The 18,283-nt window shown below is 35.1% G+C and overlaps 1 protein-coding gene across 4 annotated transcripts in view; it reads right to left on the reverse strand.

Moving 5' to 3' along the window:
* Positions 1–18,283, reverse strand: part of LOC100539813 (N-deacetylase and N-sulfotransferase 3) — a 75,520-nt gene that overhangs the window by 15,206 nt on the left and 42,031 nt on the right. For all 4 annotated transcript variants that reach the window (XM_085222838.1, XM_085222836.1, XM_003205715.5 and 1 more), the window contains exons 7-10: positions 7,366–7,548; positions 5,238–5,334; positions 4,284–4,407; positions 1,277–1,451 (exon numbers count right to left, since the gene is read on the reverse strand). In XM_085222838.1, the coding sequence (XP_085078964.1) occupies positions 1,277–1,451; positions 4,284–4,407; positions 5,238–5,334; positions 7,366–7,548 (579 nt within the window). The remainder of the gene's footprint in view (positions 1–1,276; positions 1,452–4,283; positions 4,408–5,237; positions 5,335–7,365; positions 7,549–18,283) is intronic.

Consider the following 18,283-nt stretch of genomic DNA (forward strand, 5'->3'; position numbering starts at 1 on the left):
TTCTTCTTTTGTGTTTTTATTTTTTCAAATTCCTGTTGAAATCTTTGGACCTGAAGAACAAAAATTTAAGTCAAAACTATTAACTAGAATTAGGATTGGAGAAGTCAATTTAGAGCAAATCTCACTATGTGTGCTTTAAATATACATAGACAGATAGATAGCAAGGTAACTGGTATTTAGATACAGCTTTTAACTGTATGCAATTGTTACACTGCTGAAATATCAGGTATGAACTACTGCACTGTGTAAGGGATTTCATCAGCTTTTCAAATGGAATTTATGGTATCTTATTATTTTAGCCATTTACTAAAAAAACCTAACGTGTAAAAAGAAACATCACTACCTTAATGTGCCCTGATCTTTCAAAACATGTTTATTAGAGATCCATGTTTTGTATTAAACTAATCTTCATTCATACCTTTTGATACTATGCCATGTTCTTATGAACTCCACTAAATACTTACTACTGCTTTGTATAAGTATTCCAAATTACATATGGAGAATCTTATTTTTATGATCTGCAAAATACTACTTCAGCATTAGCTGAAGCATCATTTCCTCCAATATTATAACAAAAAAAGAAATTTCAGGACTTAACTACTATGAAACATTAAGATAAAGTGTTGTAATAATGTTTTCCAAAGAAGCACTCAGTGCTGATAGTGATTTGAGGTCCTACTTTTCATTGCAGTTTAGCCATTTTTTCTTCACTGATTTTTATTTTAAATAGGTGTTTGCAAAACCACAAGATCCTGGACATATAACAGAATCACAGAATGTCCAGGGTAAGGGACCTTAAGGATCATGAATCTCCAACCCTCCTGCCACATGCAGGACCACCAACCTTCCCATTTAATATTAGACCAGGCTGCCCAGTGCCCCATCCAATCTGGCCTTGAACACCTCCAGGGACGGGGCATCCAATATACACATACAAATCTCATATTTTGAACACGCACCAAATAAATGTGTGAATAAACTAATTTGGCTGTGTGCTGATTACATACATTAAAGCATTCTTACATGCTTGTATTATAGGCAGACCTTTGAAAGTGTGATTTCTGGTATTTTAACCTTTAAATTCTTTTTTTCATTTGTTCATGGACAGATACCTCAGCTCATTGTTAATGATATATGGAGCACTGACTGATCATAAAAGCTTGTATTATCCAAACTCATATATATGCACACTAAAGGAATATACAAAGAGGATTCAAGGTTGAAATCTGACATATTTATTTGACTTGTGCCTGCCCATGTTCCTTAATATATATACCTGATACCAGGAATATGCCCGATCAGATGGGTCGATGAGAATGGTGATGATCTTGGCCTTGGGGATGAGGGAAGCAGCTCGCTTAGGAGCTTCCTCAGAATGAAAATAGTTGGCACTTTTCTCAAAGAGGAAGTCAGTGGTGACATTTGAAGGAGTAGGGAAGAAATCCATGTACCTAGAAAAGGAACATCATTTTCAGAATTACTCAGAAGCGCTTTTATTCTACAATAAAATAATAGCCTAATGGCTATATAAAAGCAACAGGAAGTCTACAATTTATTTTGATCATATTTTATGTGCTACTATCTCTCATCTTCTGACTACATATAGCTGCATTTGCAGCTATTTTTTTCTAACTGGAAGAAAACGTTATGACATTCATGTATCTTTTTAAAATTAGCAAATTCTCACTTTTCAATAAGACAAACTCCTGTAAATGTCAAAAGTAAAAAAAATGAGTATTCTGAATTTGATCCTTTGCAGACACCAATTACAGTGCAAGAGCCTAACAAAAAAGTATCAAAACTGTTTTTATTAAAAAACACAGTAGAGCTTGTTATTATGGGTGAAAATCCACTAAAAATTCACCACAGGTTCAGCAGGTAAAACGTTTCTAAGCAGTGACAACATTTTTCTATCAATCACATTTTTGTGAAAACATGGGTTGGTATTCCTTTTGGTTTTCTTTGCGAGCAAAGGATTTGCTGATCTTTTCAGTTTGCCACATGCAGATTTTTCTTATTGTTGGGGAAAAGAAGAAACGGGAAATATTCTTAATATTTCAGTTAAACTTTTGTAAAATAAATGCCATTTAAAACAACCTCTTCCGATGATTATGCTTAAGGACTGAAGATTCCAGTGCTCAGACCGTTCTACTCATAGGACTGAACTACTTTTAATACAAATGATACACTCTTGGCTTTGAAATTGTCACCACCACAGGCTCAGTGAGAAAACTCAATAGGATGGAACTAACTGATGCACAAGCAATTTGCCTTAGGACACAGACATAACATGCATTTTATCAGGGCACATGTATCGTTAGCATACAAACACTGATTACAATGTACTTAGAGAGATGGAATGATACTACCGTGGTTTAAAGAAACAAAGCTCTGTGACACTTCATTCTGAGAAGCTAACTCTTATGGGTGAATTTTATTGAATTTTTCACTGGCAAAGCTGAGAAGGTTTTAAATAAACTTGTCGAAAAAATCTATAACAATGCTTATGTAAAGAAATGCATGACTAGTCCACTTGGACTTCTGTGTATAAAGAACAGAATGGCCGGTTCTCCTCTTACTGTTCTATCGTCTCTACTGGGACACTGCAATATACATCTGTACCTCTTTTAAGTATTGAGGTTGCCAAGGTCCTGACATCTGAAACAATGTCGTAGCTAGCCTATGTCTAACTAAGCTTTGACAAAGACTTAAATCAGACAGCTCTGGAAAAAAACTTAACCTCCACCACCATAAAATAAATGGAACCTGTTGTTACTTGCAAATATTCTTGCCATGAAGGAATCCTAACTAATTAAAGGACTAATGAGGAGAGACCTTGTATTTAATTAACATTTGGTAAGCTCATTATGTGAAAGCATTAAAATACTCTAGTAGACTGAAGGTCTGAGAAATCTGTAAGGCAGACAGAATGCAAACCTAAGAGTTAAACAACTACACCGTAGAGCAGCTCTGAGTATTGAAGATTGATTGTCGGAAAAGCCGGCAAGGGTGAGTGGGGCATGTAGCACAGATATATAGTAGCCAAATGAATGCTTTCCAGTGAGGCCTTATAAAATTACATACTTGGTCTATTAAGTTGACCACTGGAGCCTTATGCACTGTTGCTGTGATAAGATGAAGGTAATTTGGCACATGTCTAGCAGACACATTGTATCTGCATGTTAGGGAAGTGGTTAAAATAGGAGGAAGGAGAGAAGCAGCAAAGAGGTCTTCCTGCCCAATGAAAACAAAGATTTTGCGGAAGAAGTGACTCACTGACCTTAGCCTGTCTTCATCAGCACTATACACTATGCCTTGTTTGCTTGTTATCTTCCCTTATTTCAAAAAGCTTAATAACAAAGATTCAGCTCTCTAATTTCCAGTCTTACTACATTTTGTGGAAGAAACTGTTGCATCAATTATAACTCTGCAAAATCTAAGTGACTTAAAAAGAAATTGGATCTAACATATCTGTACTAAGACCATACAACAGTGCTCACTCTGTTAATTCTATGGATGAATACAAAATCAAAGGCAATAAAACTATTTTGCCTTAGACTGGAGAAAAAAAGAAACAAGACAAAATATCAATAATATTTTATCGGTGCTCTCCTGCCACCATAGGATGTTACTGCTATTCATCTGGTAGTGTTTTGTACTGTAGCACAAAAAATCAAGAATGACCTTTTGGGTGTAGATACCTCCGGTGATTTCCTGGTAGCCAAAGTGAACATGACAGCAGTGAAACATGCTCTTTTTCTTAGCATCATTTATGTACCCTACTGAGCCATTAACATTCTCCCAATTACTAGATCCTAGATCCTTGAACAACATTCTGAGAGTCTTTCCTTCTCCCACTACTATTGCTATTTCTAAATTGCACTTAAAGAAAAAAAATGCCTCTCTCTAACATGAAAATATTTTTCTCCATATATTCAACTAATAAACATCACTATCTCAATAAGAAACAAGGTCTATGTCATAGAAATAATTACAATTCAGCTGTATAAGCTCACAGAATTAAGGAATACATATTTTGTTACTCTTTTTGCATATATTAATATCTGGATATTAACAAGAAAGTCTCAATAAAGTTACTGCATTTATGATATGCACCATGGTTATTATTCATTTGCATTTACTTAACATTCTAGAAAGATACTAAAGGTTACTTTTTTCTATCTCACTCTTTATATAAACAGTTAACATTACCAACAGCAATGTCATTTTTGTATTGTTTACAATATATAAACTTTTATATTTATACTAATAACCCATCTTACCAATCAATCCCCCTGTGGTAGTTATTTCTATTAAAGAACTGTACCTCCTCAAAGGTTTTTGGGCTGGGGGAGTTACTAATGATGGAAGGATGCATGATCAGGAACAAATACAAGGCGGTGGTACCTACAAATAGGACAAAAGTCTAAGATTAAAATAAATACACACACACACATTCTATGAGTCACACCCTCAAGTGGACTAAACCAGCTTTATTCCTTTTCACTTTTGTGAAGGAATGCTCATTTATGCCACTTACGAGCCTATGTCTTCAATGCTTTTAAATCAAAGGCTTTAAAGAATCTTTGCTAATACAGACTAGAGTGGCAAGGCTCAAATCTGTTATTCATGCTGCCAAAAATTGCTTTTCAAAATTGATTATTGTTACAAAAATAATTCAAAAGTCTTGCACTCAGTAGCTAATGGGGACAGGTGAAGATGAGAAGAAGCAAATACGCAATTTTTTAATTACAAAGAAGAAAATTAACCGTGAAGTTAATTTATAAACTATTACAACCTTACAATTCAAACTGTCCATTAGGAACTCCTTGACGTAAAGCAAACACCATGAAAAAGCAGACTCTCTAAGCATGGCAAAAGCAGCACAGACAAAATCTTGCAGTTAAGAATCTTCATCACTTGAAAAATGGATGTCTTTCCCTCCCTCAGCTTTGACAAGATCTGACAAAGTCAAGTTTGTTGATTTATCATTGTGACTCATTTGATATAAAGCTTACAGAAATCTGACAGACACTAGAACACTTCATACATTTTAAAAATGTATATGATCTTTTATTGTAACTTACACTATTAAAATACATTTGGATGTCTGAAAATAAAAAATGCTATTAGATGATCACAATCTCTACAGAGCACTCTGAGTAAAACCTGATTAATTACTATAATTACTTGCATTTACAAATACCCTACCTTGTCGAAATAGGAAAGACTCTTACCAGTTTTCTGAGGTCCTACAACCAAGAATTTTGGTAATCGATCACAGGTTTTTTCTTTAGACCAGATATCTCTGTGCCGTTTGTCATCACAGGGATTCTGAAGTAGAGAAGAAAAACAAAGAATTTTACTAGCAATCATACCCAATAAGGTTCTTAAATTCTGTTAATGTTGATTACCAATCTGCAAATGCTCTGACCAGAAAAATATTAGTTTTCCTTATGAGTGAAAAAATGTTACATTTAAAAGAATGATTTCAATTATTTCAATAATTCAGAAATATATTTGCAGGTGTGACAAACAAGAAACAACTTTTTTTTTTTTTTCCCTCCTGTGGAAACAGATACTTTTAGACAAGTGTGTAGCAGGAATGTATTTTTCATTTTCTAACTCACTGAAATACATACAAATGACCCAGCTACTCAACAGACCCTGGGACAAGATGATTTCTCCAGAGAAATGCCAATAAATTCAGGAGAATTATGCCAAAGACAAATTTCATCCAATGTACTCAAGATATGGGAATAGTTCAAGATTAATTAAAAATTACATACAAATTGAGAAAAGTAAAAATTCTAATGAATTCTCTAACTACTTTTCTTTTTACATTACTGTAGAAGATATCATTCTATATAAGCCGCAAACTAAAATAGAATATTAATTCTAGTTTAAGGATTTCTCTTCACATATACATCTTCTGATCCCCTAGTTCAAATCAGTACAGAATACTGAGTCTGAAGTGAGTCCTGATACAAATATTTATAATTTTCCATTTTACTACTGAATCAGTTTGTATCTATTTTATGAATACTTCTTGCAAGTAACTTTTGACACTGGTCTGCTGAGACAAAGAGGATTACCAGTACTCTGGGCTCAAAAAAAAAAAAAAAAAAAAAGTAGCTATTCAAGTTTATGCAAATTATAGACAAAAGACACCACTTTCAGTGCATGTTAGTCATTGTTGCTGACAAATTTCTATGCTATGTTATTGTAATTATTCAAGTCCTTTGGCTACAGGCTAATTTCCATTTTCTAAATTCATGTTCTCTTAACATTATGCAAAGTTCTTGGCATTTTTTCCACTAGTTCAATGCTTTGCTCAGTAGCAGCATGAATTTCAAGCTTCACATTTAAGACCAAATTTGCAATCTCACATTCAGATTCTTGCTAATTTGGCAATTCAATATCCAATGCTAGAAAAAACTTAAATAAGCAAACTTAAATACATTTTAAAGTTTGATTTAGTAAAGCTTGCTCTCAAAATATTTTGAGTCACCTCAGAAAGAGTCATCACAGCATCCACACAGTGATATAGATTTCTGTCATGCTCAGACATCCCACAAATTGACTGAACTGTCACTGAGTAGGTGGAAGCAGAACAACATTCCCAAATCCCACAGTAATTTCTCTTTAGAGACTGTTCTCTTATCACTGGGTCACTGGCTGAAAAAGTCATGTCAAACGCAATGTTAGTACAGACTTCAGCTTTAGCACAATTCACTTTCCTGATACATTCAGTCTGATCACTCATGAAAGATGGCTTAATGAAGAAGCACAACTGACAACATCAGTGTATTAAGTGCTGGTCAGGTTCTTGCTTGGGCACTTCTCAGCTTACTGTGAATAACTTTCTACTGTACTTATGCTTGGTGAGTCAATTTTTGAATTAAGGTAGCCATGGTCTTAGGGCTCTTTGTTCTTTTCGGATACTCTCTTAACACATTTGGAATAAAGTTCATGTCTTTAATGGACAATGGCTAAAATATACACAGACATCTCTTTCAAATGCTTCATTCCTGCTAGTTACAAAAGAAGAAATAATAACATCAATCACCTTTCCTGCATTTCCCACAATTCTACAAACAAGTAAAGTCGCAAATAAAATGAATGAAAGATAATCTTTACTATGTGTATTAGTACATATTACTTTTGCAACCTTTCTATGGAGACTAAAACAATTGGGAAAATTGCTTGGATTGAAAACCACTTCAAATTTAAAAATATGATTGCTTTTCTTTACAAGAAACTGAAACAAAGAAATTCAGAAACAAACAAACAAACAAAAACATCAAGACAACTTTTTTTTTTTTTTTTTTTTTTTTTAATCCTTTCATCAGCAAGTCTGCCTACCTGCCAGAGTGGGTCCTTTTGCTCAGGGAATAGCTCGAAGTACTTGTGAGCCAGCTGAACCGGAGGAAGAGTTTGCAGTTTCAGGTTTGTCCAGGTATGAACAAAGTTGGCCAGATTCACAAACGTATACAGCCCCAAGCGGTCGTTTCCATAATTAGACAAGTGTGTCATGAAGATGCTAATCTTTAAAAAACAGCAAGAAAGTCTACATTGAGTCATTGTGTCACTAGATGGCAGTGTAATCACAGATAACATAAATCTACTTTGCATTTTGCTCTTATTTAGAACTTCAAGTCTTTGATCACATCCATGAAGATCTTACTATCTTTGCTCTTCACTGAATTACATCCTCCTTCTCAAGTCAGCTCAATGGAATCAGTGAAGAAAACCACAGAAGAGGCACCATGAGCTGTGTGTGAACTAGGAAATGCCATCTAACACTGGGGTTGTATGCTATTTACATAATCTTTAAGCAAATTCACTTAATGGCGAGCACAGCAAAAGTATTACCTGTAGGTTTACTTCATGTGAAATACATATACATTAATATTAGAAAAGCAAATTCTGTTTTAGTGAAAGAATCACAGCAATTTAAATCTTGCTACTCCAGCTGTAGGTTTAACAGGATATGTAAGCCATCACTTCTACAAAGCTATTCCTCAAACTCTGGGCAGATAGTCAAATCATATGCAGAAACAGAAAAAGAAGACTGAAGCATGACCAAGTACTTCCAAAGTGCATTAAATGTTCCCCCATCCAAACAAAAAAGCATCAAGCATCCTTCACTTCTCTGTCAATTGAAAGGCTGCTTGTATTTTGCTCTTCTAACACCACATTGTGAAACTGTGACTCGGATAAATCCTCCAATGCTACAACATCAGCTCCAAATGCACACACTCGTCATGGAACCAACATCTGCCATCAGGGTTTCTTTCCAGAAGGAGAGAAACATAAATTGAATGCACATAAACTGTGCTGCTGGGCAGAGCAGCAGTACAGACTGTCAAATGGTTTCCCAGAGGCTGAGGACTGAAACCTCTACTATGAAAAATGATCTGTCCTCAAAATCATTTTTTACTGATGAAACATGTAGTTCTTACACTCAGTGTAATCTGTGATCTTTTGCTTCTCTAGGAGGTTTCTTTCTCTCTCCCTCTCTTTTTTTTTAAATAGGAAAGCTATCTCATGACATATTCTCCAAACTCAATTCCATTAAAAAACAGAAACTTGACTCTTATTATAAATAATATAATATTATAATATTATAAATAAAACTGGGTAATTTCCAATTCAAGTGAAACTTGAAATAACCACTTAAAATTGAAAAAAAGTCATTGCAACCTGAATTCTGAAGTCATTTAAAAAACTGAAATAAATATTTAGTAAAGGAATTCCAGCCTTTAATTTAAAAAGGAAAAAGAAGGAAATGAAACATTTGAATCCACAGTGTGTTCTTCTGTTTCGGAGCATTTTAATAATATTTTAATAACTGGCTTCCTGTGATAGAAAGCTTTCAAAGCTTTAGAACTGATTTTCTTGAACACCTCACTGTAATGCAATGTATTACTTGAAGTTAATTATACTGTGGAAGAAATGTTCAATCAATAGTGTCAATTTGGTGACACCTCTTTGGATAACAAAGTAAACAGACTATTTCATTTATTTTGCCTGACTTAAGTAAAATTAGGAGACATATATCAATTAATCATTAGAACATAATCTTTCATTTCAGACAGCAGCAAGTGTGGTTTTTTCGTAGTGTTTATTTCTGTATTCTTTTTTTCTCCCCTAAATACTCTCTTTTGGCAATAATAAGCATTTTGCCAAATCTACAACCTTTTTAAGATTCCTTTTTTATTTCAGTTCCTAAAGCAGGAACAGACCAGCCACTGGATTGTCATTCTCAACAAGGATACGATCAAAGTGGTTCTGTAAGAAAGGTTAACTTCCTTTCTTGACAACCACTTTCTTTTCCACACGAGTTGACCTCTGACATTTATCAAGTTAGTTCACCTACTGGCAATTCCTTACATGCCAAACACTTCAGCACTGCATTGAAAGAAAAAGCCAAAGAACTTGAAAAGATTCCTAGTGCAGGGAAAATATGTATTGTTTTATCCCTGAAGGGAATTAATTGTAATTTGAAGTATATCAGAAAGGAGGCTAAAAAATTGTTTGGATGCATCATAATAAGTCATTTCCATCACACAAAACTGTTTCAAGGAAATTCAGAAATATCAGAGATCTCATTTCCCACTATGCAGTTATTTTTTATATCAAACAATTTAGGGATAATAATTTCTGACAAAAAGACAGAAGATCAAATGCTGTTTTAAAGCACACATAACTATATCTTGCAAAGCAGGCCATATTCAGTGTTACCAAATACACAACCTAATTTTTTACATGATAGGAAAGGTCTCCTTTACTTCTATGTAGCATCAAAAATAATACTGGTAGCTTATTATCTTCTAAGAATATGGGAACAAATTTTCTTTCCTCCTGTTGATACTATGCAAGCAAACTCCCAGCACAATCACTGCCACTGTGCAGAATCAGCAAACAACAATCCTGTGCTTCATAAAACAACAAAAGACTGCTGACTGTACTGGGCATATGTGGCAAGGTCCTGGTTGCAGAGGCCTGCAAAGAGGTGACCTTGGTGAGCAGAGTCCAGCAGCTGCCCAGAGCCAGCTCTGGCTACGTTTCTCTGAGAACAGAACACTTCATATATCATGGACTCCTACGGGGGGTGCCTTACAGTCTGCGATGCCACCTTACCAGGCCCTGCTGCTGTCCTTGGGGCACTCCTGGTGGCCTGACAACAACAGCTATATGGCCACGGCATCAGAGAGATGGACAAGCTTATCTATGTTTCCCCAGCTACAGGAGAAAATGATAGCCAAGTACCATTTGAATGGTTTGCACCTTGGTGTGGGTCCCATTGCAGGGAATGCTAAGTTGCTAGCTATTTCCTTGCTTTTCCGTGAATTTGAGCAAAAATCAATTTATCATTTTGTAGAGCAACACAGATGATGGAAACTCATGTAATTGCCTTTCCATTTACAGATGTGCAGTTTCAAACCCAGACAAAACATAGTAACCATTGTTTGCCTTCTGTGTTGAGTTATGATGCTTTGTTCCATGCTATCATGTACCATATTCCAACTTTCATTTGAGCAAATTCCAAATAACGAGGATGATCACTTTTCCATGACAGCTAATAATCACTACACTACATTACTAAAGGTTTACTCTCTTAAAACTACAGATTGGGAGATATAAAAGGAATCCTTTGAAGGAATCTCAGAAGGCTAGACTACTAAAAACTACTATTTGTTCAATAACCTTGCACCCCTCGGCAATGCCATATAATATAAATAGAGCTTCATATATTTCTTTATTCCTTCTTCAAAAGAGAAGCAGCTGTGAATGGATTTATATTTACTCTAACAAGCATTTTAGCCTATCTTTCGGTTAGAAAGACCCCATTTGATTTTATTATTTTTATTCCCCTTTTAAAGCTATTTCTTTCCGGGCATCTCAGCATTTTCTTTATCTGAGTGCAAGAAGTATCACCCTTTTTAGCTGTTCCTCATAAACAAACTATAACCTTGGTTGCGCTTGAATGCTCTCCATGGGATTTAATATCTTCCATAAGGGGACAGAAATGGAATGCAGAAAATATTTAAAATCATGGTTTGGGACTAAACCAGGCCTCTGGGCAACAGCTCCTTTTTTGTTCCCACCCATCTTCAGAGCAGCAGAGGCACTCTCCTGCACTCTGCATTCTCACAGAGCCTTGCAGGTAGCTGTATCCTCAGTTCCTTTCAGCTGCTTCTCAGCACTTCTGTATTCCTTCCTCAGAATGAAAGGGTAGACTACTATTTCTGTTCTGCTCTCCTCCTCATTATTACCCCTGATAATATTTGGGATTCTGACTAGTACTGCAGAGAAACAAGGACAATCATTCAAGAGGAACAGCCTTTATCTTTCTGAACACCCATTTTGTGCTGCATATTTCCTTACTACAACATTTCCCAATTAGAGGCAATAGCTTCTAGGTCAACAAATTGCAGCGGAAACTGGGATTGAGTTGCTGTTATTAAATCACATATATCAAGAACAGAGAAAGCAATAAATGCTTGACAAACAATTTACACCAAACAATATATATATAATATACATATATATATGCATATATATATGTGTGTATATATATATATATACATGCAAGGAGTTACCCAGCTTCTAGCAATAGATGTTAGAATCATAGAATCTTTTGAGTTTGAAGGGACCCTTAAAGGCCTTTTGATGAAGTTAAGCAGGCCACTTTAAAATGAAGTAAAAATAAAGATTGACAATTAATTAAGTGATAATATAATAAATATGGGTGATAAAAAAAAACAACAACTGTGTTAGGCACAAGAACAGATAGATTACCAATTTAGTATATCGTTGCCATTTTAGCTCTGAACAAATATTTACAGGCCACAAGAGTATGTCTAACTCTCAGAACACCTACATTCCAATTAATTTGGCATTGTGTACACTGCAGTTTAGATATCATCTCCATATTACTCAGAAGAACTTTGTTTCAGGTATTCAGAGACTCAGGAATATCAGGCTTTACTCCATTAGACTCACAAAGTGATACAATAAGAAATTAGATCATAGTCTATGCTTGAACATATATTATTAATTGGTTGAAATATAGTCTCTTAAAGATATGTATGCTACCAGAAAAGCTGTGTTCAATTCCACAATGTAAAGATTCCAGCTTGCATACCACTATTTGCTCCTAGGCTATATTGCTAGTTTTGCAGCTGCCACAGATCTATCCACTTGCAAAGAAAGCAAATTAGCTAGTTGAGTTTGATTTACATAGCGGTATCTGCACTATAAATGTGATGGAGCCAGGGAAGATTTAGAAGATCAAACAAAATTACATATTTAGGGTAGTTCTGAATTAATGGTCTGACAGTCAGAACACTGGAATTTATTTTCACCTTTTGCACACGGTTGGTTGTTTTATTTGGCATTCGCCAAAAACTGTGACTATACTTGTGATGCAATTTCCTAGCTGGGAAACAGAGCCTTATTTACAAGCCTGCCCAGGAGGCTCACTTCACTGACAGCTGTAAAACACTTCTATGTGGCTTTTCGTTTGAAAATTTGAAGAACGGCAAAGGTTTCTTCTTGCCCACTGCTCTTCTACTGTTGGAACTATCTCTAGATTGCTTGTCTGTTTCTCAGCCTTTCCTGGTGCCCATTCATTTGCTTTTATACTTTGTCTATGTCATCCCCAAAATACCACTCAGGCTGCTATGGGCGGATTATGGAGAACAGACAGAAGGGCAAGAAATACTTGTATTTTGCAGTCAACCAAAATGCCAAGCATAACTGACTTCCCTCATCTCCCCAGTTGATGGCAACTCCCCAAACTCTTCTTGGAACTCTCAGGATTTACTGACACAGGAACGAGAGAACAGAGAACAGATGAAATTGTTGAGTGGAAACGGCCTCCTTTGCAGTTTTTACTGCCTCTAGATATGAAGATGTGGAAAGCTGGACAGACAGAAACGGAAGACTTAAGCCTGACTGCCTCTGCTTTTGTATTTTTCTCTGTAGTTCTAAAGGCTGGCTGTTGGTCTTGCTTAGGGTCACATTAAGATCCAGTAGGTTCTGCTGATGCTCATACAAACACTCTAATTTTCAGCTTTAAAGGAGATAACTTCTCCCTTGATGCAAGTCAATTAGCTTAATAACAGTTCCACTCAGTGTAACTTGGGAGAGTTAGAAATTAAAGGAAAATACTTAGAACCAGATGCATACAAAGATTACAATTATTTTAAGATCAATCAGGCACAGAACCTAAATCATGAATGGCCCTTCCTCTCAATCAATACTGCTGTAACTGTATGGAGATTGCACAGTTGGCTACACATTAGTTTCAATATTGGGCTGTCAAACACTGAAGACTTTCACCAAATTTTCCTTGAAGGAAATCTTCCTTTTTCTTCTGTAGACAGCCACTGCTTTGTAAGGAAGTGCACGTAAGTGCTGTGCAATTACTAAATTATGTGTTGTTTGTTTTTCTTGGAGGCAAAAAAGCTACAGGAGATTTTTATGAAGTGTGATTTGCCTTAAACATCCATCTGATAGGACTGCAAAGCTTCTGATTTTTATCTTCCACAGTCAAATGAAAAATATCCTGGCATACCTGGGACTAGGTCATGAACATCTTCTACAAATTTAAACCAGTACAGCTTAACTCTTATTGATTTTAATGGAAAAGGAAGGGCACAAAATACTGCTTCGGACCATGTTCCTACAGGAAGTTAGTCTTATATAAAAAAAAAACCACAACTGGGTTTACCAGATTATTTGGATTCTAAGATCAAAACAAATCTTCCATATGAGGATTTGAAAACTAAAGCAAATAGATTAACAAATTGATTCTAGCAATAAAATCTAATGAACTAGTAGTAGAAAGCAGATGAGAGATACTGCATTTAATAGCGTCAGTCTGCTTCATAAATTTTCTTTTCATTATTGAAATTTTCCACTTAGAAAAACAATAAGCGGGGAAAAAAAAAAAAAAACAAAAACCAAAAACCAAAAAAACCAACCTAACAAAAAAACAACCAAGCAATGAAACTAGTAAGCTTGCCCTGCATCTGGCCTGTCTTATGTTGAACAATGTCTACAGAAGCAGATGGCAGCAGATATGTATGAGAAAAGTACTGCACATTCTACAGCAAAGAGACATGTGAAATATAATCCTCTATGAAAGTCTTCCCTGTACGTAAGGGCAACAAAAAGCATGAACATTTACATGGAATCCGTGTCTTATCAACTACTGCAGTAACAAATATCCAACCAAATTCAGTTCTGTAGTTCAAGTTTTGGTTCTTAATGTGAAAAACATTCTTATGGAGAAAGATCCTGATACAATTCTCATGTAAATCCTCAGCCTCATTTAATTGCCAATATTCTGTTTCAGGACATCTGAAGAGAGTTCATTGCCTAAGTTCTCCATGAAATTTCAATTTTTTTTTTTTTTTTTCTTTTTTTAAGTGTCTTTTCAAATATAATAAAAACTGATCATTTTGAATTCCCTTCAAAGTGGAGTTTTACTTAGTTCTTTGTAGTCTTCTTCAGTCAACTGCTTCCAGTTTTACACATAAGATGGAGTCTGCAGGGGGATCTTGATGAGCATGGATTTCTACAATGTCATAATACGTACCTCTGTATTATTTTCTCCCCTATCCCTTCCACAGCATGTTAGTGCCTTGAGGAACAAGGAACATGGGTATACCTATCTCACTAATAAGATTGGTAATTGGAAGGAAATGCTATGATGATCAATTAGTATATGTTCCACAGAATATATAAACTCACTGTTAACAACAAGCAAGTTATTTCAGAGAATAGTGAACTCATTCTTCTGTTGTCTGTGTGGGACAGAGTAAAGTAACCCACCATTCACATGTCCTTTACTTTTCTGAACATTCTGCGACTGTCAAGAGTTGATCTGACAGGAGCTGCTCTAATAGCTAATCTCTAATTGCTGATCCCGTGGGAGTACGTGTACATCATTAGAGAAAACGCTGGAATATGCAGTCCTGTCTTTAGCAGATTCCTGTCTGGTACATTTTAATTCTAAAGGAAATTGGTTTTATTAACTAAAATTTCACTGAATATTGCGGACAGAATCTGAAGTCACTGAAAATTCTAACAACTTTATCAAGCAAAATGCTTGCTGAATGTTTTAATGTCAGTAAAGATTCTTCATTTATTTAAATATGCTAATTTAAGTGTTGCAAAAGCCAGTTGGGATTTATTTGGGAATGATTCTGGCACAGCTAATGCAAAATAAATAAACTGATAAAGAAATAATTTTTTTTTTTTTTTTAAAAGGAGATGCCATATTTCACAAAACTAGCAGTAGGCTTTACTTACACTGGGATATGCAGTTAAGCACAGCTAAGCCAGAAGCCTGCTATTGTTTAAACATTTCAAAATGAAGTTAAATGCAAATATGCTTAATTCAGTCTCCTTTTAATTGACAGGATCATCTCTTCTTGTGACTTTCTTAATATAGTTTCAATACCACTCAGAAGCAGTTACACCTCTTTGCCAGCTGTCTCTACTGACATCCAGGTTCTTTGCAATAAGAAAGTTTTCTAAAGCACTGGGAAGCTGAAGAAAAAACAACCTTGTGTTCTTATGTGCATCCACTCCTCTAAGAGTGCAATTCAGGTTTTCCTTGTAGCTTTGTCACAGATCTCCCTGGATAAATCTGTGCAAGTCACACAATCCCCCTGTAAGGCAATTATCTAATTGATAACACAGGGCAATTAATACCTGTATACTAACAATACAGGGCTGCAGAAGGCTTTTTTTCTTGTGTGCGTGTAAAAAATTTTGTGCAAGATCCTGATATACTATGATCTTGTCTAAGGGCCACTGTAGTCAACAAGATTTTTAACAGAAAAAATGAATATTAAATATTATTCAAGAAGTAGATAACATGGTTTAGTACTATTCAGGCTTTTTTTTTTTTTTTTTAAACTTCATGGCACTTCAGCATTCTGAATGCTTTATGAACACAATGGGAATAGATATTGAGATTATTTTACAGCCACTACCAGATCACAATTTAACGAGCAGTGAGGGCTCATAAATACATACCAAATAAATACGGTTTGTAGAGCACAAGATTTGCTTACCAATTCTTATTAGATAAGATACCAATTCTTATTTTCCACATTACCAGCAGAGGTCATTTGCAGAGCAGGATTTCCTCTGCAGTCTCATGCTTTTTTTACCTGCAAGACCTCTGACTATAGAATGCCCTGGAAAAATGACAACAATACTGGTTCTCATGTCAAAAAGCTCACAGATTCACATATGGTTTGGTGCTTTTTTTTTTTTTTTTTTTTTCTCCCTTATTCTCTGGTTTGTGATTGATTCCAGTGTACTATAAGGAAGCAGAGCCTCTCATGTGAATAGCTGCTATTACACGACCAGACTGCACAGAAAATTTGAGTATTATTCTTAGGGGTACTTATGTCAATATATAAAGTAGTATTCAATTCCTAAAGTAACATTCTAATAACCTACACTTCAGAAACAATATTTACTTTAGATAAGTAATCCAAAATAAACCAGGAAACGTAATGAAGGCCTCTGTTAAGATTTACATTTAATTTACACTCACGTTTGTCATTTTTTCAAATGAAATATTTATTTACTCTTGATATGACACTGTAATGATTTCTGGTTAATGTTCCTTCTTAATAGGTTTTTCACCAGTGACAAAAAATGTTGAAAACATCTTCTAATAGAATTTTTGCATCCTCTGAAAGACCGGATGTTTCATGTTAATTTCTTCAGAGAGCAATCCTGACAGTTTTAATGAAACTTCTGAAATTCAATCTGCCACTTTATAATTTGACATATGTATAAAACCTTGGCATGTGAGTAGTGGTACAAATACAAAGTGGTACAAAGTCCCACAAATAAAACAAAAAACAACCACAAACGCAAAACCTGATCCCCTAATCTTCACATTTCTTACCTGCCAGACTAATGCTTACAATTTTACAGACTGTTCATATGCATACATATATATACACACACATATATATATACATATACATATAAACTCCATCACATCATCTTTTCAAAGGCACTCCTTTAAAAGATTACAATTCGTATTCATCATTTGGTATGATATTCACTTACAGATGGACTTAGAAAAAATAACTTCCCTTCGGTTAGCCTGCATTGTACTGGTGATGTCATATTTCTCAGAACTACGTGACTGTACAGTCCATATAGCAATGCATAAATCAGAGATCATGAAGCACTATCTAAAAACACATTTCTGTATGCATATTAAGTATGTAAGGCAGGATGCTAAAATGTGTTTGATTTGTATCAATAACCATTAGCTGTTCTACATTTGCCTTTCCTCCATTCTCTGTTCTTTCAATTTGAAAGGATTATGCTTTAAGCAACCACATTAAGTTTTGCTGTTTCACTGCTGTTGTAAAAAAGGTTTTGGCTAAGTTATGGCTGTGTTTCCAACATGGAATGCAGTTTGTTCTGATTCAAAGTGTTGCTACAATTTGGTTTCCTCAAAGTCTCTTTGTTGAGCTAGAAACTCTTAGGATCTACACAAATTCCCAAGCATTACTATGGCACCAATACCCTCTCCTCTTAAGAATTTTCCAGGTCTCACCTCTCTTAATGTGCCTTGACTGACATGATAAATATTAAATTTAGGACTGGGACATACCACCATCCTCTAGTAGTCAGACAATGTGTGCAGAAGAACTGAAGCTTTTCTTCCCTACATTTGCTACATGAACATGAAAAATAAAGGAGAACAAAACACAGTAACTACTTTCAGAGAATCAAAATAACAGCCTTGATGAGTCTGAGGTCTGAAAAATAGACCTGCATATAAATTGCTAATGTAGTTGGCAGAAGTTTCTTGGTTTTTTTCTTGTTTTTTGTTTCTTTGTTTGTTTGTTTTTCTACTGGACTTTCATTAAATCACAGAAAATTTAAAAAGATACAAAAGTATCTCAGCTATTATTCCAAAGAATTTGAGTGAAAATATGCTCTGTTCAGCTTTGAGCGTTCTGGAAAACCCAGTCCTAGGGATTAAATCTGGATAAAGCAGGTGCAGTAAATTCTATTTATGTGATTCTCCTACAAAACAGCATCTGTCATCATTCCTTTTAAATTTCAGTTCAATTTAACTTTGGATGAAAAGTTAGCATAAAACCTTGCTTAAGAGGTCAGGTTTAATGCAACTGGCCTAATCTGGTGCCGTTTTGAAGTATTGTACTGCTCTATTCTGCCAATATTCAGTAGTTTCATAACCTAGTTTATTCTTTAT

This window comes from Meleagris gallopavo, chromosome 4 (assembly GCF_905368555.1).
Source record: "Meleagris gallopavo chromosome 4, MGAL_WU_HG_1.1, whole genome shotgun sequence".
Classification (NCBI taxonomy): Eukaryota; Metazoa; Chordata; class Aves; order Galliformes; family Phasianidae; genus Meleagris; species Meleagris gallopavo.